Source organism: Anastrepha obliqua, chromosome 2 (genome assembly GCF_027943255.1).
Source record: "Anastrepha obliqua isolate idAnaObli1 chromosome 2, idAnaObli1_1.0, whole genome shotgun sequence".
In the NCBI taxonomy this organism is placed as follows: domain Eukaryota; kingdom Metazoa; phylum Arthropoda; class Insecta; order Diptera; family Tephritidae; genus Anastrepha; species Anastrepha obliqua.
The window spans coordinates 2116329-2143097 of NC_072893.1; the positions used below are offsets into that span (position 1 = coordinate 2116329).

General features: G+C 36.7%; 4 protein-coding genes across 10 annotated transcripts; 2 read left to right on the plus strand and 2 right to left on the minus strand.

Moving 5' to 3' along the window:
• Positions 1-6651: 6651 nt before the first annotated feature.
• Positions 6652-17722, minus strand: LOC129239713 (katanin p80 WD40 repeat-containing subunit B1). Of its 2 annotated transcripts, XM_054875476.1 has the most exons (11): positions 17221-17721; positions 16993-17120; positions 16719-16936; positions 10186-10536; positions 9991-10126; positions 8804-9928; positions 8709-8750; positions 8456-8643; positions 8218-8307; positions 8084-8158; positions 6652-8020 (listed from the first exon to the last, which is right to left on the minus strand). In XM_054875476.1, exons 1-11 carry the CDS (start codon positions 17252-17254, stop codon positions 7786-7788), a joined length of 2622 nt encoding a protein of 873 aa, XP_054731451.1. In that variant the 5' UTR covers positions 17255-17721; the 3' UTR covers positions 6652-7785. The 2 variants fall into 2 exon arrangements, with proteins under 2 accessions (XP_054731451.1, XP_054731452.1); XM_054875477.1 differs by lacking the exon at positions 8709-8750 and having other exon boundaries at positions 17221-17722.
• LOC129239714 (peroxisomal multifunctional enzyme type 2) lies at positions 12430-15092 on the plus strand. Of its 5 annotated transcripts, none has more exons than XM_054875479.1 (4): positions 12438-12500; positions 12572-12660; positions 13062-13838; positions 13901-15092. In XM_054875479.1, the coding sequence occupies exons 3-4, from the start codon at positions 13139-13141 to the stop codon at positions 14986-14988; spliced, it is 1788 nt and encodes a 595-aa protein (XP_054731454.1). In that variant the 5' UTR covers positions 12438-12500; positions 12572-12660; positions 13062-13138; the 3' UTR covers positions 14989-15092. The 5 variants fall into 5 exon arrangements, with proteins under 5 accessions (XP_054731457.1, XP_054731454.1, XP_054731455.1 ...); XM_054875480.1 differs by lacking the exon at positions 12438-12500 and adding an exon at positions 12846-12979 and having other exon boundaries at positions 12507-12660; XM_054875481.1 differs by lacking the exon at positions 12438-12500 and adding an exon at positions 12846-12935 and having other exon boundaries at positions 12507-12660.
• Positions 17723-20879: 3157 nt separating the features above from the next.
• On the plus strand, positions 20880-21990 carry LOC129237984 (proteasome subunit alpha type-7-1). The gene is made up of 3 exons (XM_054873000.1): positions 20880-21082; positions 21169-21398; positions 21453-21990. Exons 1-3 carry the CDS (start codon positions 20981-20983, stop codon positions 21880-21882), a joined length of 762 nt encoding a protein of 253 aa, XP_054728975.1. The 5' UTR covers positions 20880-20980; the 3' UTR covers positions 21883-21990.
• A 4-nt stretch (positions 21991-21994) lies between these two features.
• On the minus strand, positions 21995-25927 carry LOC129237983 (uncharacterized). Of its 2 annotated transcripts, none has more exons than XM_054872998.1 (10): positions 25716-25927; positions 25491-25636; positions 25337-25425; positions 24789-25277; positions 23430-24097; positions 23264-23370; positions 23065-23184; positions 22780-22985; positions 22527-22713; positions 21995-22435 (listed from the first exon to the last, which is right to left on the minus strand). In XM_054872998.1, the coding sequence occupies exons 1-10, from the start codon at positions 25814-25816 to the stop codon at positions 22083-22085; spliced, it is 2466 nt and encodes an 821-aa protein (XP_054728973.1). In that variant the 5' UTR covers positions 25817-25927; the 3' UTR covers positions 21995-22082. The 2 variants fall into 2 exon arrangements, with proteins under 2 accessions (XP_054728973.1, XP_054728974.1); XM_054872999.1 differs by having other exon boundaries at positions 23433-24097; positions 25716-25925.
• Between the last annotated feature and the right edge of the window lie 842 nt (positions 25928-26769).

A 26769-nucleotide genomic window follows, 5' to 3' on the forward strand; every position in this document is an offset into this window, starting at 1 on the left:
ATTTTGAATTTTTCTTGAATCTCATAGAGCAAATAGAGTTAGATTTTTCGACGCATGTACGAAGCGTTTGAATTAGTCTCAGGAAAAGTCTCGGTAGATTTTGCTGTCGCCGTTTAATAATTTATTTGTTGTAATTTATTTAATGAATTAAAATGTGTAAGCACGAAAAAAAGTGAACTGTAAAAAGAATTTGTCAATGGGCTTTTTAGCCTGAGTGTTTTAGGAGCCACCAAATCTCCTGGTGCTCCTTGGCTCGACCTTTTCAAATTCATTCAAGTTCAAGCTAAATGAAAATTTAATTCCAGATTGTTACGTAAGTTCTTATAACGTCTTTTAAAAAATTGAAACGACTTTTCCCCCGTCTTGGTCTTAACTATTTTCGTCGTTTCTTCACAAGATCGTTTCTCGCATCATCGTTCTAGTCATTGCCAACTTTCGCCACTTAGGGTTTAGTGTTAGAGTTTCCACTCCACATTATCTTTTTCGCATTCCGAGAACACTCAGGTGAATATGTGACAAAAACTTTTTAGACATATCCAAGTGAAAACACATTATTCACGAAGGTTCCCTTTTATTGGGTTGGGGAATAAGTTCGTAGCGTTTTTACCGAAGACCGTTATTTAAACAAAAAACAATAATTAAATCAATAAATTAATCAATTATATATTCGTCGTTGCTGTTTACAACCACTTCCCACCTCTCGACCAAGTTCTTTATGCCGTTCCGAATAATATCGTCTGGTCTGGTGTCAAAGAAGTTGTTAAGCCAGTTTTTAAGGTCATCTTTGTTATCGAAGGTAACGCCCTTAATATGGTTTGACAGGGAGCGGAAATGATGGTAATAGTTCGGTGCAAGGTCCGGAGAATACGGGAGATGCTGAAGAACCTCCCATTCGAGCTCTTGGAGTGCGGCTTTGACGACTTGTGCAAAATGGGGCCTGGCGTTGTCGTGAAGGAGTATGGTTTGATCATGTCGATCATGTATTTGCAGCCGAATAGTCTCATTCACACGGTATAGCTGGGCAATGTAGAGCTCCTTATTGATCTTCTTCGGATGAAGAATTCGAATTCAAAAGGCCGTTGCGGGACGTGTCATCGGCATCAAAGTCGCCACTTTTGAACTTTGCAACACCCTCTCTTTGGGTATTAACATAGTTTTGTAGAACAAATATAGTTCTGTCGAATGAATACTTACCTTTTTCCAAACAGCAAACAAATCGTTGTAAAATAAAATTAAATTAAATTAAATTAAATTAAATAAAAAATAAAAACGAACTTATTTCCCAACCTAATATAATAAATGTATAATAATACTGAAAATGGTATTGTTGTTTTTCAAGATATTCTTCCCTTAAATGCCAATAAACTTCTACATTCACTTGAAAATTTTTCAAAGCAAAAAGGTTGATTCAAAGCACACAGAATCGGCCTAGGACAAATCAAAAAAGAAGCACAAGTTAACATCGCTGTATTGAAGGCATTAATTTGCAAAATAAATTTAAAACTGCCGAAGCGCCAATAGAAGAGTTCATAGAAAACAACAACATTGAAAAAAAATACTATTGGCAACGAAAATGCATCATAAACTTCATGAATAAGGCAAACAACATCAAAATTGAGCTCAAATGGATTGCAGAAAAGTTATTTTCACCGAATATGAGCCGACATTTTATCTTCTTGGATTTTATGATAAGCCGTACGTATGGAGAAGAACCGGCGAACATAACACATCGTTGGATAATGTGGTAGGCGAATGGTTCGTTGGTGATTTCCTTCTTATAACAGTGTTGTTCAGCTGACATAAAGCATAGAGCAATAAACAACAGCAAATTCTGCGGCCTATTTTCGGACCACCCTTATTTCAGTGCCGTTATATACTAGTTCAGACCCATAAGGTACATTCAGGCAACACAGGTGACATATAAGGGCACATGACTATTCTTGTTGTGGAGCTGGTCCTGAAAGAATTTGGTGTAATGAAATTTTGTTGCCGCGTACGTCAAAGCCAACAATAAAGTAAACGGGACTTCGATAAAATATTTAACAAAAAAATTTGTTCAGAAAATATAATGATATCACTAATTTTCTATGATATGTATTTTTTGTAGGGTTTGTACTATTGTAGGCGTACTGTTGCAAAGTTATGTACTATAAATATAGTACCTGTTCTATTTTATTGAAAACCCAATATGCATTGTACTCGTGTAAGCGGATTTCTATCTCGATTTAATATTTATTTTGAAGCGCCTTTTTAAAATATTATCAAAACATTCGCATGTGTCGGGTGTTTTTTAGCTGCCTGAGAACTATCGATATCGATAACTATGATTTGACAGCTGAAACTGGCAAACTGTGGTGACATTTCTGTTCAGTAAGATTTGGTAAGTCATCATGAATCGTTTAACAGCAGAACAACGCTTCCAAATTGTGAAAATTTACTTTGAAGAAAAGAAATCTATTCGCAAAGTTCATAGAGCACTGGCGGCGTCGTCGGTCCTTATTTCTTTCGAAATGAAGAAGGAGCTGCCGTTAAAGTGAATGACGAGCGCTATCGAACCATGTTGACTGAATTTTTCTTTCCAAAAATTTTTGAGCCAATCATCGTCGAAATTTGGTTCAACAAGACGGCGCAACTTGCCACACAGTGCACTTAACACTTGAGTTATTGTAATATTCAAGCCACCATTGACGCTATATCTTGTTCTTGTTTCTGAGAACACTGATGTATAAGACAGTGCTAAAACGTAATGTTAATTTCTTTAATAAACGAAAGCAAATTTTCATTTATAAAACCAATTTAAAGTCTTTATAGTCCATTATAATCCAATAGTTTATATTTATTAAGTTTTAGTTAGAAAGTCTGAAAGTCTTCTGGAAGTGTAAGAGAACCTTTCGCAAGACATGGGGTCTAAGACCGGCGATAGTGCACTGGCTGTACTTCACCCTGATTAGACCCCTTATTAGATACGCCTCTGTAGTATGGTGGAAAGCCACAATGGTTAGTTCCAGAGTAAAACCCCTAAACAGGCTACAGAGAAGTGTGTGCTTGGGTATCACAGGTGCCATGAGTACGACATCTGGTGATGCCCTTAATGCCATTCTGAACTTGCAACCTCTAGATCTTCAAATTCGATGGAAGCAATGACGACGGCGTACAGGCTCAAGTTAAACGGAGTCTGGGGAAATGAAGTAAGCACTGGCCACTATCAGATATACCATCAGTTGTCGGAGTGGTGCACACTCATCTCGATACCAGTGGACAATCGGGTGCCTGTCGTAAGCTTCGGTAGGAAGTATGATGTTTTGATCCCAGATAGAGATCAATGGCTAAGTCCAGAAATCCTATTAACGGGATATCAGCACACTTTCTACACCGACGGATCTAAAGCCAGTGATGGAAGCGGATCTGCATGGTACTTAGACGAAGACACTAAGTACTCCTATGCCACAGGACAGATGGCCACGGTATTCCTTACGGAAGTCTATGCCATCTTGAATGTGGCGTACTGGCTAATTGAGAAAAAGTGGTGGGGCAACAGTATTGGAATTTGTAGTGACAGTCAAGCTGCACTGAAAGCCCATGCTAACCCATGCTGCTCTTCGAAGCTAATCGGTGAATGTAAGACAAAATTGAACAGTGTTGCAAAACAGAACAAAGTTAGTCTAATTTGGGTGCCTGGACATTGTGGAATTACAGGGAACAAGTTAGCTGATAAGTGGCAAATGAAGGCTCTGCGAGTATGCCACTAGGCCCTGAACCCTTTCTTGGTGTCAATTGCGCATCGATTCAACTATGGATCGACGACGTCATGAGGTCTACCCATAGAGGACGTTGGTCTGAGTTGAACTCGTGCAGAGTAGCCAAGTGCTTTGTGAAAGAACCAAACAGGAAAATAGCTACCTTTCTCCTACAACTCAGCAGAAAGGACCTGAGAATACTGGTGGGTGTGAGCACAGGGCACAATGTCTGTGGTCAGCATATGGCTACCATGGGGGTCGTAGACAGCCCTATATGCCTATCCTGTCTTGAGAATGACGACACTGCAGAGCATTTTCTCTGTAGCTGTCTTGCATCTTCTAAAGGGTTTTTCAATAAGGGCGGGTAGATGTTGAAATGGAATCAAATGGTGTTTGCTGTGTGGCACGTAGCGCCGTCCTGCTGGAACCACATGTCGTCTAGGTCCATATGGTTCAATATGGGCCATAAGAAATTGGAAGGGCCACCACGTCTACCGAAAAATGGGCGCAATGCGCGCAACGTTTGCGTTAATGAACACTGATTTTGATAATAAAGTTTTATCATTAGAACGTGCTGTTCAATCGTGTAACTTGCCATGATGATTTGCCATAAACAACTGAATAATAAACAAAAGATTTGACAGATGTCACCAAAACAAAATGGCTGCCACAGGGCGCCAAAATCGACCCGCGCCAATTGAAAAACCCCTTAGAATCAGACTTAGGATATTGGGTTGCGATGCGATATACCTACTGAGAATGGATAAAGTTCATACTCTTCCTCTTCCGGATCTCTTAAAATGCATCAATGAATCCAAGAGATTTGTGGAAGAGTGATCTCAAACTAATTTATCCATCTTACCATCCACTTTTTATCTTTCCTATCTGTATTCTTTCTACTGATATCTATCCGGGTGTAGTACAATGGTCTACTGACTGAGTGCTTGGACTTGTCCAACCCCGCACAAATCTAATCTAATCTAAAAGTTAGTTTATTATTTCGTTAAGTCTGCCACAATGAAACACTTGCTGTGTATAAGAGGTTACCTCTCCGCCCTTACATAGCCCTGAATCGGTGGCAGGAATCACGTGCAAATAACTGCCATCGTAAACGTGGTCAACCAACATTTATTTTATTTTTAAGTTGTATATCTTCAGAAATTTTTGAACCAGGTATTTGCTGGTAACTTTGTGAAAATTTGTGCAAAAAAACTAGGTCGATTACTTGCAGATGACAGAAATCCATCGCTCCATTCAAAGAAAATGTTACTGCGAATTATTCTCAAAGCTTCTTCGACAGTTATTCAACTTCGATGGCAGAGCCATTATCTTCTGCTTCTTTTGCAATTTTATATGCCTTTTCATTGATCTACCAGATTACAATAAAAAGATTCATTCCAACAATATTTATGTTTTATATTATCATTTGAAGTTCTCAAGCTCTCAAAAAACACCCAACAATAGTAATGATGCAGGAACTGTAATATTTTTTTTTTTTGCTGTTCACATTTGTATGTCCACAACTTCATATATTGTAATATTTAAACAAAAGCTCTGATTTAAAAAACGTGTTTTTTATTTTCTTGCAAATAGAATTTGTAAGTTATAATTAATTAAAAAAATTTACATATTTATTTTAATTAAACCGTTTTCTTATACGTAAATTAACTTAGATGCGTTTAAAATTAGTAAAACAATTTGCTTGGCGTCACTATTAATTCTCTTTTTGAATATTAAAACGTATGTATAGGCCTCTTCTATCCGCCACTTCACTGCTCGCAATCTCGCTGCTCGGCACACTTGACAAAAAATTTGTATGCGAAAGCAAAAACACAGTTATCGCGCAAGATTCGCCGCTAGCGAGTACGGTTTTACCTCATTCAAGTGGTATTACTCACTATTTTACAAGAAATGTAATTTTAGGTAGCTCCATTCCCGCGTTGCCAATATGCGTTAATTTACACCAGTTGTTTCATCTATTCGCTACTTGGTAACGATTGGCGAAAAGAAGAGGCCTTATCTATGAATTTGAATTAATTTCTCGAGCTTGTCCAAGTGCGCTTAAATAAATGTGTATTAGTATTGGTGTTAACCACTACATACATATTTCATATCATTTGAACCTGTGTGTTTGTATGTAAGTTTGCTGTAGCTGAACTTATGGTTTAGTTAAACGTAAAAAATCGGTAGTAAAAAGGCAAATGATAGCCTGGCGAAATTAAAATGCAAAAGATTATTTTCCTTATACATATTTATGTAAATGAGTTTAATAGTTTTGAACTTTGTTAAAGAATTATTTTATCTATCGATTAGATTATATTTTATTGCTTGCGAGTTGTTTGCATTTTGAATGGATTTTTTAGTGATGGACTAGTATAACTTATATAAATATGTATTATATAACTATGTATGTATGTGTGTATAAGTGAATACTAAGGGTACAAGGGAGTGAGAAAGAAGCACATCCTTAAGCTTAGGCAGATTATTTGGATAGTACTCGTAATCTGTATGTTAGTGTTATTGAGAGTATGCAAATTTGTATTTAATTATGTATGTATGCATGTATGTATGTATGTTCTTGCGGGTGTTATATGACGGGAAATTGGGAAATTCAATTGAGTGGTGCGATTTCGAAAACTTCCAATAGATAGTTTCTAGTTGTTGATATGTGTTTATGGATGTGTGCAAATACATAGCGAATTCTTCGTTTAATGAGTCTACATACATACATATGTGTGTGTGTACATACATATATCGTTTGTATAAAAATAATTTCAAAGTTCGATGACTACTTTATTACTACATACATATATACTTACACACCTACACGTACGAGTAAGTTATACTTTAAAGCTAGAGTACAAAAACAATTGTTCATTGTCATAATTTAAGCTTCAATACGCTCAGCTGCTGATTTTTTTTTTTTTTTCATGGAAGGACTTTTAATTGCTATCAATCTAATTATAATCGTATGTATGTATATCCGTTGCGCATGCACATACATGTGCCTTAATTGCATGCATAAATACATCTGTATGCTCATTTACATGTATGTACATGTGTATGTATATGTACATTGAACATTAAAAACATTTCTCGTTTAAGATTACAGTCGCATATAAAATTACTATTACAATTACATTGTTTTTCACTTTCCAAAATGGACATCATTCATCCTATTCTACTCACGATTCCAGTGCACTTTCATAACTCCTAAAAAGGCACTTTCCAATAACGAATGGATCTTACTTGAAGGAGGAGACGTTGAAGCTTAAAACAAGAGAAACATTCGGACTATTTTTCAATTATTTTTTAAATAATTGGGGAATGTTCGAAAAATTTGGTTAATTTATAAGTGTAAATGTATATATTTTAAGTACATATCTTTTTAATCTTCATTTCGAAATTTGAATTAATATTGAAGAGAAGTTTTTAGCTTGCCTAAAAAACATAACTTTTTAAATATGAAGCTGCATTATGGAATCTATGCTTCTTCACTACAAATTTAGATCGGCCAACATTCATCACATTTTTTTTCAGGCTGTACAAAAATTATAATCTTAATTTCATATAAAGAAAAATGAATATGAATACATATATTCGGTCATATAGAGGAACCAATTCACTTCCAGAGTAGTTTTAAAAATCGTTAATCCCAAAACCGTCTCAATAATCGAAACTCTGAATTGGTGTTTCCTCTACTAACTAAAATGTATGTGGTTTATTTGATATTACAAATGCGTTATCTTAATATTAAGAATCTGCATGGTCTGATTTGACACTCTTCGATATATTTACGCTGTGCTGTTATATTTTTAACAGTGTTTCTACGGTGAACAAAACGCAATGAATAATAAATACACACATGCAACTTAAAATACAGTTAGTTGACCACTTTGAAACATAGAAGCGTGTATATGTATACTAGTTGTTTTACATTTTACGAACATAACAATAAATTATTAACAATATCGAAGCCATAAACAAATAATGAGACATAAACCAGGGCACAAAGCATACTTGAATTATTTCACACAAGAGGTTTGCATTAAATATTGACAATCATGTTTTGTAACTGGGACAGCGTGCTACCAAAATGGCTGCTTTCTGGTAGGCTGCGTATCTGCAGCAACCAGTGCTGGCATTCGATACATTTACGGTGGCGTTCCTCGCGCGAAACATCTACGCCTAGAATATTTGACCAAGGATCAATGTTGTCTTGTATAATTGGCAAGAAGTTCGAAAGGATCACTCTGAGCGTGTCGCAACCCCGTGTGTAGTGGCTAGGCAAAAAAGATACGGGATATCTAAATTCTTTGAAGCACCATTTCTGTCATTGTACTTACAATTTGTGTGGGCTCTGCAAGAGTTCATAGATCTCCGGTAGTAATAAAAGACACAAATCCAAATTCCACGACGACCTGCAGCCATTATAAGTGGATTAGTATAATCTTTGGGTCGATTTTCTGTCTTTACTTACGTTTTTTCCATTATCGCACCTAAGAGATCAACGAACACAGTTCGACCCGTCTTTATAGCTTGCTTCAAAGCGCCGATGATATCATGAGATCTGTAAAAAAGAAATTTATTGATTAATTTCCAAATAAAGCGCATAAAATTAATTTGAGTGCTTGGCCACCCCTCTTCGTGATTGTGGCACAGGCATTTTTTAGTTAGTTGTGAGTGATAAGCTCGCATTGTAATGCATCTTCTAGTACCTTGTAGAGTTGCGTATTAGTTGCAATGTGGCATGCCTGTTGCTCAGCTCTTGGTAGATTTGCTCATGTGACGCCAGTAGCATTTGTATCTCCAAACTGTCGTCGATATTTTGTCGATTGCCAAAACTCTTTTGGTTCATGTTCGGTTGTGTCAGTAATGTAGGATCCGGCCGATAGTTAACTGGTATCTACAAAATAAATAAAATATATAATTCTTTAATAGCCTGCAATAGAGCCTTCCGCAAAATCTTACATTAGTGATAGTGCTGCCATCCGCATTGTAACTTGAGAATCTCTACAATAAATACCATAAGTAAAATATCCAAAGTTTTGTTTCAATAAACTTACATTTGCTTGCCTCTGAGCAGCAGCAACTTGTCGTTGCGGCGACCGCAGTTCCAATGTAGTACGCGAGCGTGTCGGTGGCTTGGCATAGATTTGCACACTTATATTCTTATTTCGTGCGTTTTCTTTGTTGAGATTGGACTGTGTGTCATTCACGCGTTTTGTCTTGTTTACAAAATGGGACGAAGCTGACTTTTTCAGTGGCATATTGTCGTCCAGTTTATGCAGCTCTGTTGAGCTTACCGAGGACACCTGGGACAACTTGCTACGCTGCTGGTGGGAAGAGTTTGTGTGGGATTTGCCACTCGTTGATATGGCTATATGAGTGGTGCGCTTTTGTGCACTCGTTGTTGTTTTAGATTTCGAACCTTTAAATGCTGGAATTTGCTGAGCTGGTCCCATCGTCGCTGTTGTTGAGCTTACCGAATTTGGTCCGTTGGGCTGTTGGTGATTGTTTTGGTTTACAGGAAAATCTTCAACCATCTCTGTATGGTCATAATTTGATATGACGGGCGGATTACTTTCATTTAAATTATATTCAATCTCATTAGCAAATGAGTTGGTCATCGGCATGTGGAGGTAAATATCACGTTCTCCTGGCATTTTTAATGAGCTGGGCCCGTCAAAATTTAGCGAGCAAATGCCGTTGCCACTAAATGAACTATACCCTGTACTGGAGGCAATCGACGGAAAATTGTAGGGTGGAGAAGTATTAGATTTATGCGTCAGATGAGTCATTCCCCTATACGACGCGTCAAAGTTTAATGTATTGCTATTTACACTATTACTACTCATGCCGTTTAATGATGAAATAGCTGACGCCGGTGCCTGGGGCGGAGAAGTAGTGTCCAACAAAGATTCGTCAACCAATTCAAGACTTAAATTCGGCGATGAATGGCCGTCCAGACTAGGACTCCTGTTATCCTCATTTTCCTCGACCAGCCGAGACGCCTTTGGACCTGTGATAGAAAGCCTCAACTTCTGGCTACCACGCGAAAAGCTCTTTCGTGTAGTCGAATTATGGCTGAAAGCGGCGGGCGTTGTATTGGATGGATTGTAAAATGGAAATACTCGGTCAATACTAAGTGCATTTATAGAAACAATGCTTTGTTCATAAGAACCACAGATCTATAAAATAAAAATAAAGATAATAGCATACCAACAGTACAGTCCCCATCTTAATGACATACCAATTTTCGATTAACAACTTTCATATCACCCAATGCAGTCCAAGTGGATATTATATGGTCAAACTCGCGATCTGGTTCCCAGCCAATCACAGAAATACCTGCTGCGGTACCCACAAATAGACACTCCCCGTTCTCACTGCAAGTTTTGTTTTGTAAGCAAGGAGTAAATGGAATTTCGTTGATTTCGCAATTTACCTGAATGTAATGCATTTTATTGGATGGCCATAAAATTGGCTCTCGCTCTCGGTCTGAGATATACGCAATTGACTCTCCAAATCGTATATGCAAACGGTTCCATCAACGCGTCCAACGGCTAATAGGAACTCAAAGGGATGAAATTGGATACAAGTAATAGCGGCTGCTGGCGGCTGCTCACTGAAATCCATGATTTGTTTGCTTTTACGTATATCCCAGATTATTACAGACCCTTCTGTACCAGCAGATGCAATCCACAATCCATCCGGCGAGAACTTTACTGAATTGACCTGAGCGATATGGCCTCGGTAAATCTTAATACATCTATTTTGGTTTCTGACATCCCACAGTCTGAAATTTTTAATAAATAAGAACCAATTAAAGGAGGCTTTGTCGACTTATTTTCCAAAATTCCAAATTCGTACTACATCTTATGTTATAACTCTACTTTAACATAATTCCATTAACGGGTTACATGGGTTCATGGCTTATTAATTTCTACAACATCTCAAAAATATTATCCTAAATTTTGAAGTTGATCCGAATAATATGTAGTTTCGGATGGAAGGTGTGCGCTCCAAGCCACTTTTATTGTTATTCAAAACTTTAAATGGGTTTTTCTCGGAACCGTGTTTTCAAAGTCGGTTGTCAAATGTTCTCGAAAACTACTCAACCGATCTTGAAGAAATTTTACACAGGTGTTCGAGATACAATTTACTCGTGCTTGGACGAAGGACGAATTTTTGTTTTTCATTTACAACTACATATTAAAAAAAAAAAAAAAAAAATGTCAAGCAAATTTGACCAAAATTTTCATTTTTTTGGAAAAATGTCTGCCAAAATTCCAATTTTTTTCCTTCGTTCAAGCACGAGTTTATGGTCTTAACTAAAACACTTATTTTTGTTTTTTTTTTTTTCATTTTTGATGATCCTGTCAGGAGTTATGCTGACAACGCGGACGCACCTTTTTTTTGGAGGGGTCACCGGAAATGACGTCACAATGGAGGAGTTTAAATTTTTTTTTTGAGAATTTCAGAAATTATTCTTTAAATATGAATCTATAAGACAGAAAAAAGTTTGAATTAAATAAATAATTTTGTACATAAAAAAAAATTTTTGAAAATAGGCCTCTTTTTGCCCGACGAAACCTATGTAACCCCTTAAGCAAATCCTGGGGGCAAAAAGCTTTCTGACAGAAACATTATTACGTCATATATGTTTTTGACCTCCTATTTATATATAATTCTACTGTCATGACCCCGGTTACCCCAGCTAATCAGCTGATTCCTTCAAATTCGCTGAGAGCCGGTTAACGGTCTGATGTTTGCGACACCCCTGAATTGTTTTCACCTATAAACGTTCTCGGAGATTGGCAATTTCAAAAATATTTCTCCAGCGTGTATCAAGCAACCTAAACATTAGAACCTCGTAAATTTTATCTCATTTTTCGCGATATGTGTACTAAGAATTTCGATCTTTTCTTAAATTTTTTTGAAATCAATTAATTAAAAGAGACTAGTCGGAAAATACCTCTTACCTTTCTGGAGTTAAAATCAAGGTTTATGTTTTAGTCAATAATAGACATCAAAAACCAGCTTTAAACTGAAATTCTTGAACAGCGCCAACCAAATGAAATTAACAAAAAATTGTAATTTTATATTAACGCGTCTGTTTAGTTTCAATGTAGTGAAAAACCAGTTTCAGCAGTTGCCAACTTAGTGCTTGCAGAAGATTTCGAACTTTTTGAAAATAAAACGCCTAACGCACTTTTTAGCGATTTTTTTCTGTACTCAAATGCAATGTACATACATTTCTCATAGATAGTTAAAAATAGGAAATAATTATTTCTACTTCGGATTAAAAAGAGAAAATTGTTATTGTGGCAATGATGTAAATTGTCAATCGATAATAAAAACGTTTATCAAAATTGAAAATATCACTTGATGTAAATATATGGAAAATTATGCGGAAATAAACTTTGATTTTAATTTGTGATATTTATTATTAAACACTAATTTTTTACAGAATCGTAGTGAACAAATAAATTATGTTTTATTGCGTTATATGATGCATTGCGTGTAAATTTATTTACTTTGGTATCTTATTGTGGCAAAGCGCTTCTTTCCAATTTTAGATGGTTTTTGAAACACAAAAGTTGGCAACACTACTGAAAGGCGTAAATATGTTAACCAAAGACGCAAACCATCAATATGAAGAAATAAACGAAAACAAAATCAAGACAGACGTCAGGCATGACAGAAAAAATTGAAACAGATATTTGTTGATTTTAACGCCGTGCCTGTAGCGGAGCAAAGGTTAGCAAAATACGTGTCAAGATTGGTGTAATAGAAGAATCTTGCATTCTATCATTATTGTGTTTTGGTAGATTTCTAGTCGCACAGTAACTATCGCCCCAACCTCATTACAGGTCGCAGAAGCGCAGTAAAACGGTAACGCGCACACATACTCATCAAGGTGAATTACGTGCAATGAACTAGCAATTTTTTATTATCCTTAGAAAATGCAGTTATCTTATCACTTCGAAGTCAGGAATTTTGTTAAAAATAATGTCTTGAAACATCTTCACATTTTATTATTTACATAAATCAATAAAATTAAACGAACTTTGCTCACCAGCAACACGGCACCATTCTTTACAGATAATTAGCATTTATATGTGTTAGTGGACTTTAAATCCGACAGAAAATACATTCATATAAACAGTATCGGGCGTTTCTTATTGTACAAATGTAGGTAGATTAAAGCAAGCAATCAGTCCAATATCATAAACTAGGTACATAAACATTTTGAGTATCAAGTCACTGAACTTTCTTGCATAAAATATGTAATCAGATGTAAATTCTTAATTTTTCTAGAATAAAGCCGAAATCAAGCTCACTTCATCGCTGACCAGTAAAGCATCAAGTACTCCACAGACACAAAAAGAAGAAAAATGTCGGAACAATTGCGTTACGATGGCCGTGTTGCGGTTGTTACTGGAGCCGGAGCCGGGTTGGGACGTGAATATGCTCTGCTCTTTGGCTCGCGAGGTGCAAAAGTAGTGGTCAACGATTTAGGTGGAAGTTTTCAAGGTGAAGGTGCTTCTAAACGTGCCGCAGATGTTGTAGTTGATGAGATTCGTGCACGAGGGGGTACTGCTGTGGCCGATTACAATTCGGTAGTCGATGGTGCAAAGGTCATTGAAACAGCTATTAAGAATTTCGGACGTGTCGATATACTGGTGAATAATGCGGGTATACTCCGTGATCGCAGCATTGCTAAAACCACTGATCAGGATTGGGATTTAGTGCACGCAGTTCACTTAAAAGGAAGCTTCAAGTGCACTCAAGCAGCCTGGCCGTACATGCGAAAGCAAAATTATGGGCGAATCATTATGACCTCATCAAATTCAGGAATGTATGGTAACTTTGGTCAAGCCAATTATTCGGCTGCAAAAATGGGGCTCGTAGGTTTGGCTAATACTGTGGCTATCGAGGGTCAGAAAAATAATATTCATTGCAATGTTATTATTCCAACTGCGGCTAGTCGCATGACTGAGGGTATCCTTCCAGATATACTTTTTAATGAATTGAAACCACATCTGATCGCACCTGTGGTAGCATACTTGTGTCATGAGTCGTGCGAAAACAATGGTAAGATGCTTAATCCAATATGTGGAGAAATTTTACAAAAGATTAAATTTCAACTACCTTAGGTTCGTACATTGAAAGTGCCGCTGGATGGGCGACTAAATTGCAAATAGTTCGTGGAAAAGGTACTGTATTACGTACTTCCATCGATGAAAAGACCATCTCGCCAGAATACGTCAAAAGTGTTTGGTCAAAGGTCACAGATATGGCAGATGCCGAACCCGTAGTTGAAATCGCTCGGGCATCAGGATATCTGCTGGAAGTGCTAGAAAACTTAAAAGAGGGAAAACTTGGTGGAATTGAAGATACATTCAAATACAACAGCAAAGATTTAATTCTTTATGCTTTGGGTATTGGCGCAACTGTTAAAAATGGCAATGATCTTAAATATCTATACGAAAACCATCCAGAATTCTCTGCAATCCCTACATATTTTGTTATGCCGGCCCTCATGCTAAGTTTGACATCAAATCTTGTAGCCAATGCATTACCTTCTGGAAATGCCCACCTATCAAACATTCTACATGGGGAGCAGTACTTGGAAATATTTGACGATCTACCCACAAGCGGTACCCTCACCACTGTTGGCAAAGTATTTGATGTTATGGACAAAGGATCTGGCGCACTTGTTGTTACAAATAGTGACACTTATGATAAAAAAGGTCGCCTTCTGGTAAAAAATCAGAGCTCTATTTTTGTTCTCGGAGCAGGTAAATTTGGAGGAAAGAAATCACCTATTGCTGGTGTTGTACCCATTGTGCCCGCACCCAAACGGAATCCCGACTCAACAATCCACTATAAAACATCCGAAGATCAAGCCGCCTTATACCGTCTCTCTGGCGACTTGAATCCACTGCATATTGATTCAGATTTCGCAGCAGTAGCCGGTTTCAACACACCCATATTACATGGTTTGTGTTCATTGGGTTTTTCAATACGAGCGGTTTTGGCACAGTACGCCAGCAACAATCCAGTTCTTTTCAAAGCTGTAAAAGTTAGGTTTTCAGCTCCAGTCATACCTGGCCAAACACTTAGGATCGATATGTGGAAGGAAGCCAAACGAATTCACTTCACCACTACTGTCGTGGAAACTGGAAAAGAAGCGATTTCCGGGGGATATGTGGATCTGAAGGATACTTCGGCCAAATTGTAAAAATATAATTTGCTCAAGTTGATAAAAATTAAGGCAATGTAATATTTTATGAGTATTTACGGATATTAAAGGTGTATTTTCTTATTATTTCAATTTAAACACAATTGAGTATTCTAACAATGCCTAATAGGTTAGTACGAAGTTCAGTTTTTTAAGTGAATTAATTTTAGTATCTAGGGTTAGAAAATTCGTTACTCATTTCAAATCCCCAGCCAAAAGTATTGGAAATATTTCTTGATTTCGCGAGAACTACAAGTTATTAAACTTGTCGAGCACGTCTTATGCGAAGATCTCTCTGCACCTCTTCACATACATACATATATATGTATAGATATCAATACGAGGCTGACCTGCCTATCTTGCTTTACAACCTTATTCTCGAAAAGAAGATCCCTAACTAGACAGTAGACGAAGTAAATTACAAAGCAACCAAGAAGCCAGTTGAAGTAATTTATACCAGTGCCTTAATTTCTATTTCAAACCAGTTACAACTATACTCATTAGCAATTACGACCAGGTAGTTTTATTAACAAGTTGTTTGTAGGGATGTACATATTATACATACATACATACATTTGCGTTGAACGTAATTGTGAACTATTAAAATGAAAATCATAAGTACAACAGTCATAAACAAGCAAGATTACAAAAAATGAACGATACGGAGCTAAAGTGTCACAAAATCAAGGCTTAATTGTCGTTTCTTGTTTAGATGAAAGTTTGCGCAAGTGAAACTAAATAGTTGACCGAAACGTAAAAAATATCTGAATTTAACTTCGCTTTTTTTCCTACATTCATATCTACACACATCCGCATATTTGGTGGAAATAATATGGTCACAAGGTTTCAATTTAATTTCGTAAACATATGAACGACAAGTATGCAAAATCTTGCGGACAGCCAAAGCTCGAAATATCTTATTTTAATCACAACAAAAATCATTCAGATAAAGCGGCTGAGCTGAGAAGGCATAGAGCTTCGCTGCGTGGGCAGGGAGTAATTTCAAATATGTACGCATACATTCATACATATTATGTACTTCGATCAAAAGCATTCAATTTGTCCTCACATCTTTAACCATACCTGCATATTTTTTGTGGTTTCAATCGGAAAATACAATAAAATCTGAATATTTCTCTCGTGTAAAATATAAGCTTGAGAATGAAGAGCAATAGAACGGCTTTAATTGGCTCGTCTATACATGTATGTATGTATATACATACATACATATCTACATATGTATGTATCATATTTGGAATCTCTACCATAATCAATGTAGCTAATTGCAGATTGACGAGATTTTAATAGAGCGTGATTGGATATGTGATTGACTTTAGTTTTTGGACTAAAAAGTGAAGAATTCAATAACTACGAAAATAAAGTGTCTGCCCACAGTTGACAGCACAAAAACAAACAAAGATAACTCCTACGCGATAACGATCGCATAAACGTGCCTAGGCTTTGTTTGGCACTTCATTGAAATGTAATGCAACACTGAAGTGCAAAAAGAATTCGAAAATAATGAAACAAAGTATACTTAAATCTTAAATATTTCTGCATAAATAAGTTATGTTAGCGAAAAATTACCATATTTCAATGACTAAATGGTATGCCTAATCCCTCTAAATTGTTTAATAAGACCACTTTGAATTGAGTAAATTCATTTTCCGTTCCAGCAGTTTACATTGTTCATATTTTTCCATTACTTATAATTAAGCTTTCAAACTTACCTAACGGTGGTATCATTACTGCCCGATACCACATATTCCCCGGATGGATTAAAGTCTAAGGTGCGTACACTTTTCATGTGGCCATTCAAAGTGGAGCATATGGTCTGTGCGTTTAGATCCCAACGTCTAATAATGCCAATATCGTCTGCTGAGTAGACGAAATCATCATTATATGCAAAGCGTACACAATCAATAGGCCTGTTATGTCCGGTTAATGACTGAAAAGTTGCCAATTGTATAGAAGACTCTAATTTTAGCAGAGAGTACAACTTACCATGAAAAGTTCTTCCCGACCGATCGCCCATAAATTCACATTACGGTCCTGGCCACCAGTGACTAAAACACTACCAGTTTCACCAAGGTCAAGACTGGTAACATTTCCGTCATGAGCTTTTATCTCATCTGCGAGGACAAAAGGGAAAAATAGTGTTAAATTGGAGCTTGTGTACCTCGGCGTTTATGTGGTTTATATGCTATATGCATAACAGAGGCACAAACTTACATATTTTTGCTGTTAACTTTCGAGCCAATGCCATAACTTTCAGCCACTTTTACTTGTTCCTCAGTGTACCGCTGCTCAATCTATATAATCCACCAAGTATATTTCACTTTCTACCAAAAATTAAGAATTCCTGAGATTTTAAAGCAAGTTATGTTTTTTATTTTTGTTTGCTTTCCCTGCTATGTTTCATTTGTCGACTACGTCTCCGTGCCGTCACCGTTGTTACCGTTTACTAATTCTACAAGTCTCAATTTTAGCTCAAGAATTTTTCACGCACCCTTCTTCGCCGTCACCGTAACAGTCTTTATTTTTACGCAATTTTCTATTTTTGTATCAATTTGCGCGACAAACGTCCATAGATACTTTTCCAATTATAAAAATAAAACACAAAACCTTTATTTTCTTCTTTTGTATAAAATAAAAAAGAAAACAAAATTCTTTTTTCTTCGTCGTCGTCGTCGTCGTCGACGTCGTTTACTTTTACGTTTACATTTACGTTTACTACTCACACTCACTGTCAAAAACATCTGACATTTTCTGAGAAAATGAAAGATGGACAATGACAATTCTCACAATTCCTTTGAAAACCAAAGAAAAATACGATAAAGCTCATTGCAATGGAATAATGTAACAAAAAAGGGCTGCCAACCCTATATTTAAGTTAAAATATTCAGAGCACTCGACAAGCAAACGTTGATGGATCCTATTCAAGTAAATTGAATAAACGCCGCTTTTTAAATATTACTGTAATATGTAAGATGGGAGTGGTTATTGACAGAGTGCGCCCATCCAATATGTAAATCTACATTGAGCCAGCACTTTTACTGGCATTATTCGTTAAATATTACTCAGACAAAAATTCAAATAAGAAATCAAAATTTTATTTTGCTTAGATGGCGTACGTGACTTCTGCTGCATTTCAGAATTTTCAATGTGACGATTAAGTAGATCAATTGCAACATTTGCAGAAATTTTAAGAGATTATACTTGTAACTGGTCCCACTTCATTCATTGTGTGGTGAAATTTTCTACACGACTTTTGTTAGGAACGTCCCAGATTGCATTTTCTTGTCTATATACAGTACCTGACCTTTGAATTATGACCGCTGATAAAAATTACATATTTATGGCTTAGAGCGCGAATAAAAAGCAAACGGTTTTAAAGCATTTAAAAACGTTTACATATATGTTTTTATTAAAGGGTTCTTGAATTTTTACGTTAAAAATATTTATTTTAAACTAATATTTCGGGGCTCCTCCTCTTGCTGTTAAGACGGCCGCAATTCGTTGAGTCATACTGGCTACGCACTGTGTTATCATCATCGTAAGATTTTGGTCATTATACCACACATCTTCGATGTTTTCCTCAAGCTGTTGCTGGTATTATTCCGCTGATATACTGCCGATTTGAGGAATGTCCAACAATTTTCAATGGGGTTAAGGTCCGGTGAATTGTCAGGCAATGGCAAAACCATTATTTCCATTGAATTCAGACAATTCATGCTCATCCTGGATGTGTGACATGAAGCTCCATCTTGGATAAAGGTGTATTCGTCTCTCGGACACTTCAGGGTTTCTAAATATGGCATCAACACGTTTTCCAGCACCTCCACATACTGGACAGAGCGCATTGTTCCCTCAACAAAATGTAGCGGACCTGGTCCCTCTGAGGATATACAGCCCCAAACCATAACACTGGGGGGGTGTTTGACCCTTGGAAGCACACAATCTTCAGACTATCATTCTCAGGCTCTTCTGCGAACAAAATTTGCTGTTTTTGTGACCGCTTCCAATCGGCATTCATCGCTGAAGATGATCAGTAAGAAGAAAAACACAACCACAAAAAAGTGTGAATATTCACATCTCCTTACTACTGCTGTTTGACAAAGGAAAAAAATGTTTTTTTAAGCTTACTTTTTTCCAATATTCCGCGTCGAAGTCTCGGATACACGGTGCCAGTTTTGGCTTTTTTGCTGGTCGTCTGCTAAAAAGTCCATTTTCGTATAAGCGTCGTCGTAACGTTCTTTCTGAAATATTAACTCCAGATTCCTGAACCTCTCTCAAAGTCATCCGACTTGAAGCATTTCTGTTCCAAAGACTTGTTTAGACAATTTTGGGATCCTGCCTGGTTGAGGTGATGCGTTCTCGGCGATAATTGGCGATTGTTTGGAGTTACCGCTAAAACGTTGTTGGTATTTTTCAACTGTTTGGCAACATTTACCACAAACGCCTTGGATATTCCAACGGTTCTTACTATGTCTGCATAGCTCAGGTTCTTGACTTTCAAAAGAACTACAATTTGTTGCTTTTGTCCCGATGTCAAATCCGACTTTCGGCCCATTTTCTAAAAAACTGGTTAAATTGAAAAAAAAAAAACGGATAATCCACGTGACAAATTCAAACGATATGTATATTTTTTACTTACTGTTGTTATATTTTAGATATATGAATATTGACTATTCAATTCTTTCACTTTTCAGACGATCTCAATTAGTTTTTTTATGCTCCTCACACAAGATCGAATTGATTCGCCTGGCACTTGCACAATTAACTTTTCACTTATAAGCAAAAAACTGATCCTTTTCTAACCGACGCGGGCCAGTTGACCAGAAATTCTTAAAAGCATCTAAGAACAGGTTAAAACCCCCTTAATACCCTTTTTTATTTGGAAAAGCCCAAATTAGATTGAAATTTTCACCTGATATTTGAAGTTTTCAGAAAAAATGCCATTGGACATAATTCAATGGCCAGGTATTGTAGGACAAAGTTCTAGTGTATACTATAATTTATGGAGTAGAAAGAAAACTAAAAGAATTTAATAATATTATATATCAGTAAAAGCTGGATATACAGAGAAAATGTTTAAAACATATCTAATACATATTGTAAAGAACCGGGAATCTTCGCGAGCAACAGTACAAAAACATGATTTCGTGTTGGCCAGACAGAACTCGACAGAAGATACTAGTTACCAAACCTAGAATTTACGATAGTTATTAATTGTTAATAACCGTTGACAGTTAGTTTTTGGAAATAGAGTTAAGCAAGTTCTGTTGCCATTGATTTGCAATTTTTATTTGAGAATGCTGTGATCGAACTCAGAGAAATTTTTGTGAGTGATTTTATGCGGAGTGCAAAAATGTAAATTAAGAGTTTCTACCACCCCTATACAATTTCGTTAACACTATTTACAAATTATCTTGTAAATTACAGTTTTTAAACTCCTTTGGCATATGACTTATTAGTCAGTAAAATAATTCTACACAAAAATTTATTCACACCCTTTCAACGTTTCTGTAAAATTTTATCTGCATACGAACTTCTTTTTAAAGCTGTCTGGCAACAACTTTTCGATAAAATAGAAAACTTTAGCAACAGATTTAGGTTTTGAATTTAAGTTTTGGAGAGGATATGCCCCTCCAAGCCCCTTCTCAAAAGCATGTGACTTTATATAACATTTTTGATTTTAGGGCTTTTCACTACTAAATAAATAAATAAACTAATGTTTTCAAAATTGTTATGGGGTTCATCACTACAATTATATTTTTTTTTCCACTACTGTAAGAAGGAATTAGATCGCGTCATCTGTTTGTGAACTATGTATGATTTTATATTTTAGTCTGGCATCTTTCCGGTTTATAATTGAATGCTGGCAGTGCTCTTGTACGAAGCTGACAAACACTTTTTACAATTTTTGTAATCATTGCCCACTGGTCGTTGAAATTTTCATATTTGTTTGTAATATCTCATTTAGAGTAAAATGTCTGCACGTTACGATCGCGCCGTTACAATTTTCTCACCAGATGGACATCTGTTGCAAGTGGAATATGCACAGGAAGCGGTGCGCCGAGGATCTTCGGCGGTGAGTGAACTTAACCTCCCATAAAAATGTCCTTTTCCATCGAGTTGTCATATACTATGTTCTATGTTCTCGTTCTGAAATTCCAGGTGGGAGTACGTGGGAAAGATGTAGTTGTGCTGGGTGTAGAAAAGAAATCTATGCCTACTATGCAATTAGATCGGACAGTACAGAAAATTTGTACATTGGATGATCATGTCATCATAGCCTTTGCCGGTTTAACTGCTGATGCGCGCATTCTTATTAACCGAGCCAGAGTTGAATGCCAAAGCCACAAATTAAATGTCGAAGATCCTGTAACATTGGAATATATTACTCGGTAAGATGTGATTGAAAATAGATGTGTGTTGAAATTAACAAATTACTATGGTAGGTATATCGCTCAGTTAAAGCAAAAGTACACACAGAGCAATGGCCGGCGACCATTTGGGATATCTTGTTTGATAGCTGGATTTGATAACAATGGTGATCCACATCTTTACCAAACTGAACCCTCTGGTAATTATTACGAATGGAAAGCAAATGCAGTTGGGCGAGCAGCCAAAACAGTGCGCGAGTATTTGGAAAAACATTACAAAGAGGAGTGTGTAGCGGAAGAGAATGCCGCAGTTAGACTCACAATAAAAGCACTTCGAGAAGTGGCACAGTCCAGTGGGAATTTGGAAATCGTTGTGATGAAGAAAGCGGAGAAACCCGGGGATAGCCCAAAACTAGTAACTCTGTCCGCAGATGAAGTTATGAAACATATTGAAGCTATAAAAGAGGAAAAGGAAGAGAATGAGAAAAAAAGCCAGAAAAAGTAAATACTGGAGAAGATAGTCTTAAGATTTCCACACATCTTAATATTTTCCAATGTAAATCTTCTATAATTGGAAATAAAACATGTTTTAATAAAGATCTATACAATCCGACGTCAATATATATATTTTGGATAGACAAAAATATCACATTTCTTCATTATATACATATAAATAGGTATACACGGTGCAAATAGCTAACAAATTTAAATAAGATCACTTGGAGACAACTGCGACTCTCCTTCGGCTAAATAGATTTGCATCGCTTTGTACAGCAAAGAGATTCCTAAAAACTTTTTTTCTTTCATAGTCCAGGTTTGCGATGGTCCGTAGTAATCACCGCGTTTATAATTGGTTAAATGTTGTAGACCGAATGCATCGATTATGGCTGCTTCTCGTGTATACGCTTCGCAGGGCAATATATTGTGGAAGACGTGTAAGCACACAACGCCTTTACCACAGCCCCAAATATCCAGAATCCGCCGTAGTTTTTTATTTTCCAACGACTTATTGTGGTTTGACTGCAAAATATCCACACAAAGAGTGTACTTCTGAAAAGCTAAAATGAACAAAATATTTATGTAGTATTGTACAATTAGGGATATTCATATGTAGATATTTGCGCATAAAAAATAGTTGAAAGATCTTACAGGAAGTTTTCTTCCGTTGGGATTTCACAGATTTTGTGTTGGGCTCTGAAAAATTCTGCTGACTGTGAACTCGTGAATGCAATTTCATTGCTTCATATAAATGGGAATATGGTCGTGAAGTTTTTCCTTTGCCCACATAAAATACTGAATTGAGGAAACGTACCCATGCTTTATGCTCGTCAAGGTACTGTTAATAAAGATTATTTTTTTATATTTTCAAGAATACAGTTTTAAATGGTCTAAGAATATGTACCACTCTTTCTCCGGGCAAATTACAGGAGATGCGCGGATCGATCAGCATATATATGAAACTTTGTTTTAGATGACCTTCTCTCATTTTATGTTTATTCTGAAGATTAGCAAAGTACTCTGCTGATTTAGACTCGTATGTGAGGTACTCCGGTATTGCAGAAAAATGTTCTGGAGAGCGAATGGTGCGGTGCAGCTCAACCGAGAAGTCTTAGGGGAAAAGAAATTAAGTGTGAGGACAAGGTAACAACTGGTACATAAGGAACTGTTCGATTGAGAAACCACCTACTTGCATTTCCATTTGTGTTATTTTTCCTCTTAGCATCAATTTCAAGCGGGTCTGGCGCATTTCTTCTGTATTTTATCAGTCTTTTTATATACAGCTTTTTAGTACTCTTTGTTATTGGTCCTTAACACGCAAAAATTTACAAATTCAAATAAATTAAAATTTGTATACGCATCTCAAAAACAACTTTTACTTGGCTTACCTGGTGGGTCACCAAAATGTGTCAGCTCAGCGCGCAGCTCATCTGTTTCGTAGTCCAAAGGGATTGTAATATTAGTCGACGCAGTACAGTTCAAATTTTGTTGATCGCTACAAGCAAACAAATAATTTAATACGCACCACATTTTTTATTCGATATGTTCTAATACTACCCATTGGATGCCTGACTTTGGGTACTTAGTAGCTTGGTTTCGTAAAAAACTAGTCCATTCTCATCGTCAGTGTGAACGTATGCCTCAGTCATTTGCAAAAAATATTCATTCGCTGCATTTTTTGTACATTTTTCTTCAGAATCCTTTTTTGCTGATTTTTGTATATCGGACGCTGGTAACGTTTTCCTCACGTTTCCATTTAAATTATTTTCAGTTAGCGGTGGAACAGTGTGGTAGCTACTGTCTAGCTCTGGGCCAGGGCCTGGAGGATCCATATCTACGACATGGGCCTGCGCCGCTTTTTGCATTATATAACCCAATGAGGGTTTCGAATTAGAAAAGAACTTCCCCACGGACTCAGTGAGGGGCTTTGCAGGCTCATCCTCTGAAACCGTCTTTTCTTTTTCTTGCAAGACCGTGTTAGTAAAGTTAAGATGCTCATTTTTCATTACTTCCTCCAACATTTCTTCCACGTTAGTGTATTGCCTTAAAATTGACTTTCTCGCACGTGAGCACTCAACTTTCTTGCGCCAAGCCTCCACCATTGACATGCACGAACGATCTAATTTAGAAGTGGCCAGCGAAAGATCTTTCAAGTTTTGCTCAGTTAGTTCAAAAACATTAACGGACTTTTGCGGAGCAGGTAGTGCATTCAGATGGGCTGCCTGTTGGTAACAAATGAGCATCTCAATCTAATTTAATGACTTCTGTTACATCTAATGTTAAAATAATAGTCCTAAAATATACTTATCGCTCATTTGCTGCAAGGGTGCCTTTCGAAAATTAGTAATTTTAATTAATAAATTAATAATTTTACTTCTAATCCTTGAGAAAATATATGTAAATACACATATTCTTCTAATTAGATACTCAGGCAGGTTCTTAAACTCATTCTCCCGAGTGAATTTATTTGCAAATGCCAGAAAATTTCAATGAATTGCAGAAACTCCCCGAATGGCTCTGAATTGTTTGCACAGCTGATGGCTGTTTTTCCAGTCGATTCTACCTGAACGACCATAAATCTTGACCCGGCCAAGGGTCACTCCAGCAGCATTCCCAAATATTTATAGGAAACGTTTCTGCTATTACAACCACAACTGGTGGTCATTCTCATAGTGTTCCCCAATAGTTGATGCTGTATTACCAGCGCTACCGGCTTTATATCCAGCCAAGAACTGTCACATTAGCGCCAAAAACATTCTAAGCAAGTTTGAGGCACTCTTCCAGCAAACGAATGATGTCTTCATACATACAAATCTATTCACTATTCCGTTACATCTGCACAACATAGTGATTTAATTCAATATAAAAATGTACATATCTACTAGCACATATGTACATACTTCTAATAGTTACCTCAGAACCCCTAACTTGCACTTCTGAAGGTACATCTTCCGTTATGGCTAATTTAGTTTGAGAAGTGAGCGGGGATTCAACAGCTGGAAAGACAGGCTGAGGTCTGTGTCTGCGATGGGTGATATTGATGTAATATGGGGACGTCACGTCATAATTATAGTGCACCCGATTAGGCGTGTACATATTTTTTGATGTGTCGTGGTTTCCACCATCTTTGGCAACTACGTTCACAAGCATTTTGTTAATCGGTGTAATATCTGATGATTTTTCATCTGGTCTGCTTCGTATTCTCGGCGGTGGAGAAAGTTCACGTTGAGGGACACTTTTTTGGGTATTCTCTTCGTTTTGCTTTTCAAGTCTTCGCTCGTACTTATGCCGAAAGACGTGATCTCGAATAACTTCCAGTACTTCGAAATGGCATTCCTCTATAGCATAGTGCATCGGTGTTTTACGTTCATCGTCCATCACATCGTGATCCGCACCATATTTCTACATTTGGCTTAGAGTTAACTATTCAGTTGCTTACTTCATAAGTTAAACATGCCTACCAGAAGTAAACTGACAATATCCACACGCCCAAATATCGCTGCTACGTGAATTGGTGTCATATTTTCGTTGGACCGCACATTAGCATCAGCTTTATTATACGTATTTATATGATTACAATGTATGTATGTACAGTGGGCATCATTTTTAACTTACCACCGTCATCCAGGAATCTTTTTGTAATGTCCAAAGCCAATTCTGCATTCTCCATTCCACAGGAATAGTGCAGTGGCGATATGCCGCGGTCGACAGGAACGTAACTCGGATCCACATTATTCTTTTCAAGTATGGACTTTATATCGCTGCCCAAATAATATTTAATAACAAGTGCTATGTTTTACAGATATGCAAAATTGTCAAGTTTACTTGGCATTTTGTTACCTGTCATTTCCATCCTCCAGTGCATCCAACAATATAAGAGCGAGAAAATTTGCCCGTTGATCTTCTTGAAAATTAGATAATCCTGGATGTTTTCTATCCATATTTATGTTAATTCATCAATGTACTACTGTATTCTTAATATATTTTATAGTTCCCTGTTAATTTTAGTTTTAGTAATGTCACTTCACTTAAAATTAAGTTTAAATCAGCGTTGCATTCTTAACCCTACATTTACGGATTATTAATTCGATTCGTACTGTACAATATTGGTTACTGCAAGCAGAGTAAATACATTTGTCGATACCACTCAAAGAACATGTTGTGCGAAAGAGCAAAGCTTGAAACTTCTCAACTCTCATCTCTGTTTGTATTTCGATTGTGGAATGTGAGTTGCTCTATCATATAGTTACAAATGTTGTTTTAAATTGTTTAGAATTTGTAAAACAGCATTAGTCATATATTCTAAATTCTACTTGCAGACATTGAACCCCAAACATTTTTTGTCATGAAAACGCTTTCCATAAAAACCTCCGCATTTGTGGACAACATTGGGATATACCTACATACGTCCAAATTGATGCTGAAGCGATGCATGCGCAAATCTATTAGTATGATATTATTCTTTTTATTATTGTTGTTATTGAGTATTTTTAAAAGTAAAACATATATTCTTTATTTTTGGACAAATTTCAAGTATCGAAGCAAACCGGATAACACAATTTGGTTGCATGTATACATTCTTACATTGTTTTTGCTCTAGCAAAGTCACCTTCTTTGAACTCGCCTTGGCACTAATGGCCCAATTCATAACAATAAAAAGTGATCGCATTCTTTATTTAGGAATTTATTTAGTTTCTTTGTTTTCTTTTCGCATTTGACTGACAACCGAACTGATTGCCTATAGATATGGGAAGAAGAATGCCTATAATTATGCGAAGAAGAAAGGGGTATGATAGAGCATCTCCTTTGTCACAGGAGAGGGTTCTACGTACTGGACATAGATGACTAGATGTGAAACTCTTTTTCTCGTGAGAGCGCTGAAAAATGTGCATTT

Coding starts and splice junctions, on each gene's coding strand:
- LOC129237983 (XM_054872998.1), bottom strand. CDS start 25,816: ATGGATAGAAAACATCCAGGATTATCTAATTTTCAAGAAGATCAACGG. Junction 23,371..23,429: donor AGTCAGGCATCCAATGGGTA/GTATTAGAACAT, acceptor GTTTGCTTGTAG/CGATCAACAAAATTTGAACT. Junction 22,436..22,526: donor CCAACGGAAGAAAACTTCCT/GTAAGATCTTTC, acceptor TGTTCATTTTAG/CTTTTCAGAAGTACACTCTT.
- LOC129239713 (XM_054875476.1), bottom strand. CDS start 17,254: ATGGCATTGGCTCGAAAGTTAACAGCAAAAATAT. Junction 8,308..8,455: donor CTAATACGCAACTCTACAAG/GTACTAGAAGAT, acceptor TCTTTTTTACAG/ATCTCATGATATCATCGGCG. Junction 8,021..8,083: donor TTGCAGAGCCCACACAAATT/GTAAGTACAATG, acceptor TTTTTTGCCTAG/CCACTACACACGGGGTTGCG.
- LOC129237984 (XM_054873000.1), top strand. CDS start 20,981: ATGTCTGCACGTTACGATCGCGCCGTTACAATTTTCTCACCAGATGGA. Junction 21,083..21,168: donor TGCGCCGAGGATCTTCGGCG/GTGAGTGAACTT, acceptor CTGAAATTCCAG/GTGGGAGTACGTGGGAAAGA. Junction 21,399..21,452: donor ACATTGGAATATATTACTCG/GTAAGATGTGAT, acceptor TTACTATGGTAG/GTATATCGCTCAGTTAAAGC.
- LOC129239714 (XM_054875482.1), top strand. CDS start 13,139: ATGTCGGAACAATTGCGTTACGATGGCCGTGTTGCGGTTGTTACTGGA. Junction 13,839..13,900: donor TGAGTCGTGCGAAAACAATG/GTAAGATGCTTA, acceptor CAACTACCTTAG/GTTCGTACATTGAAAGTGCC.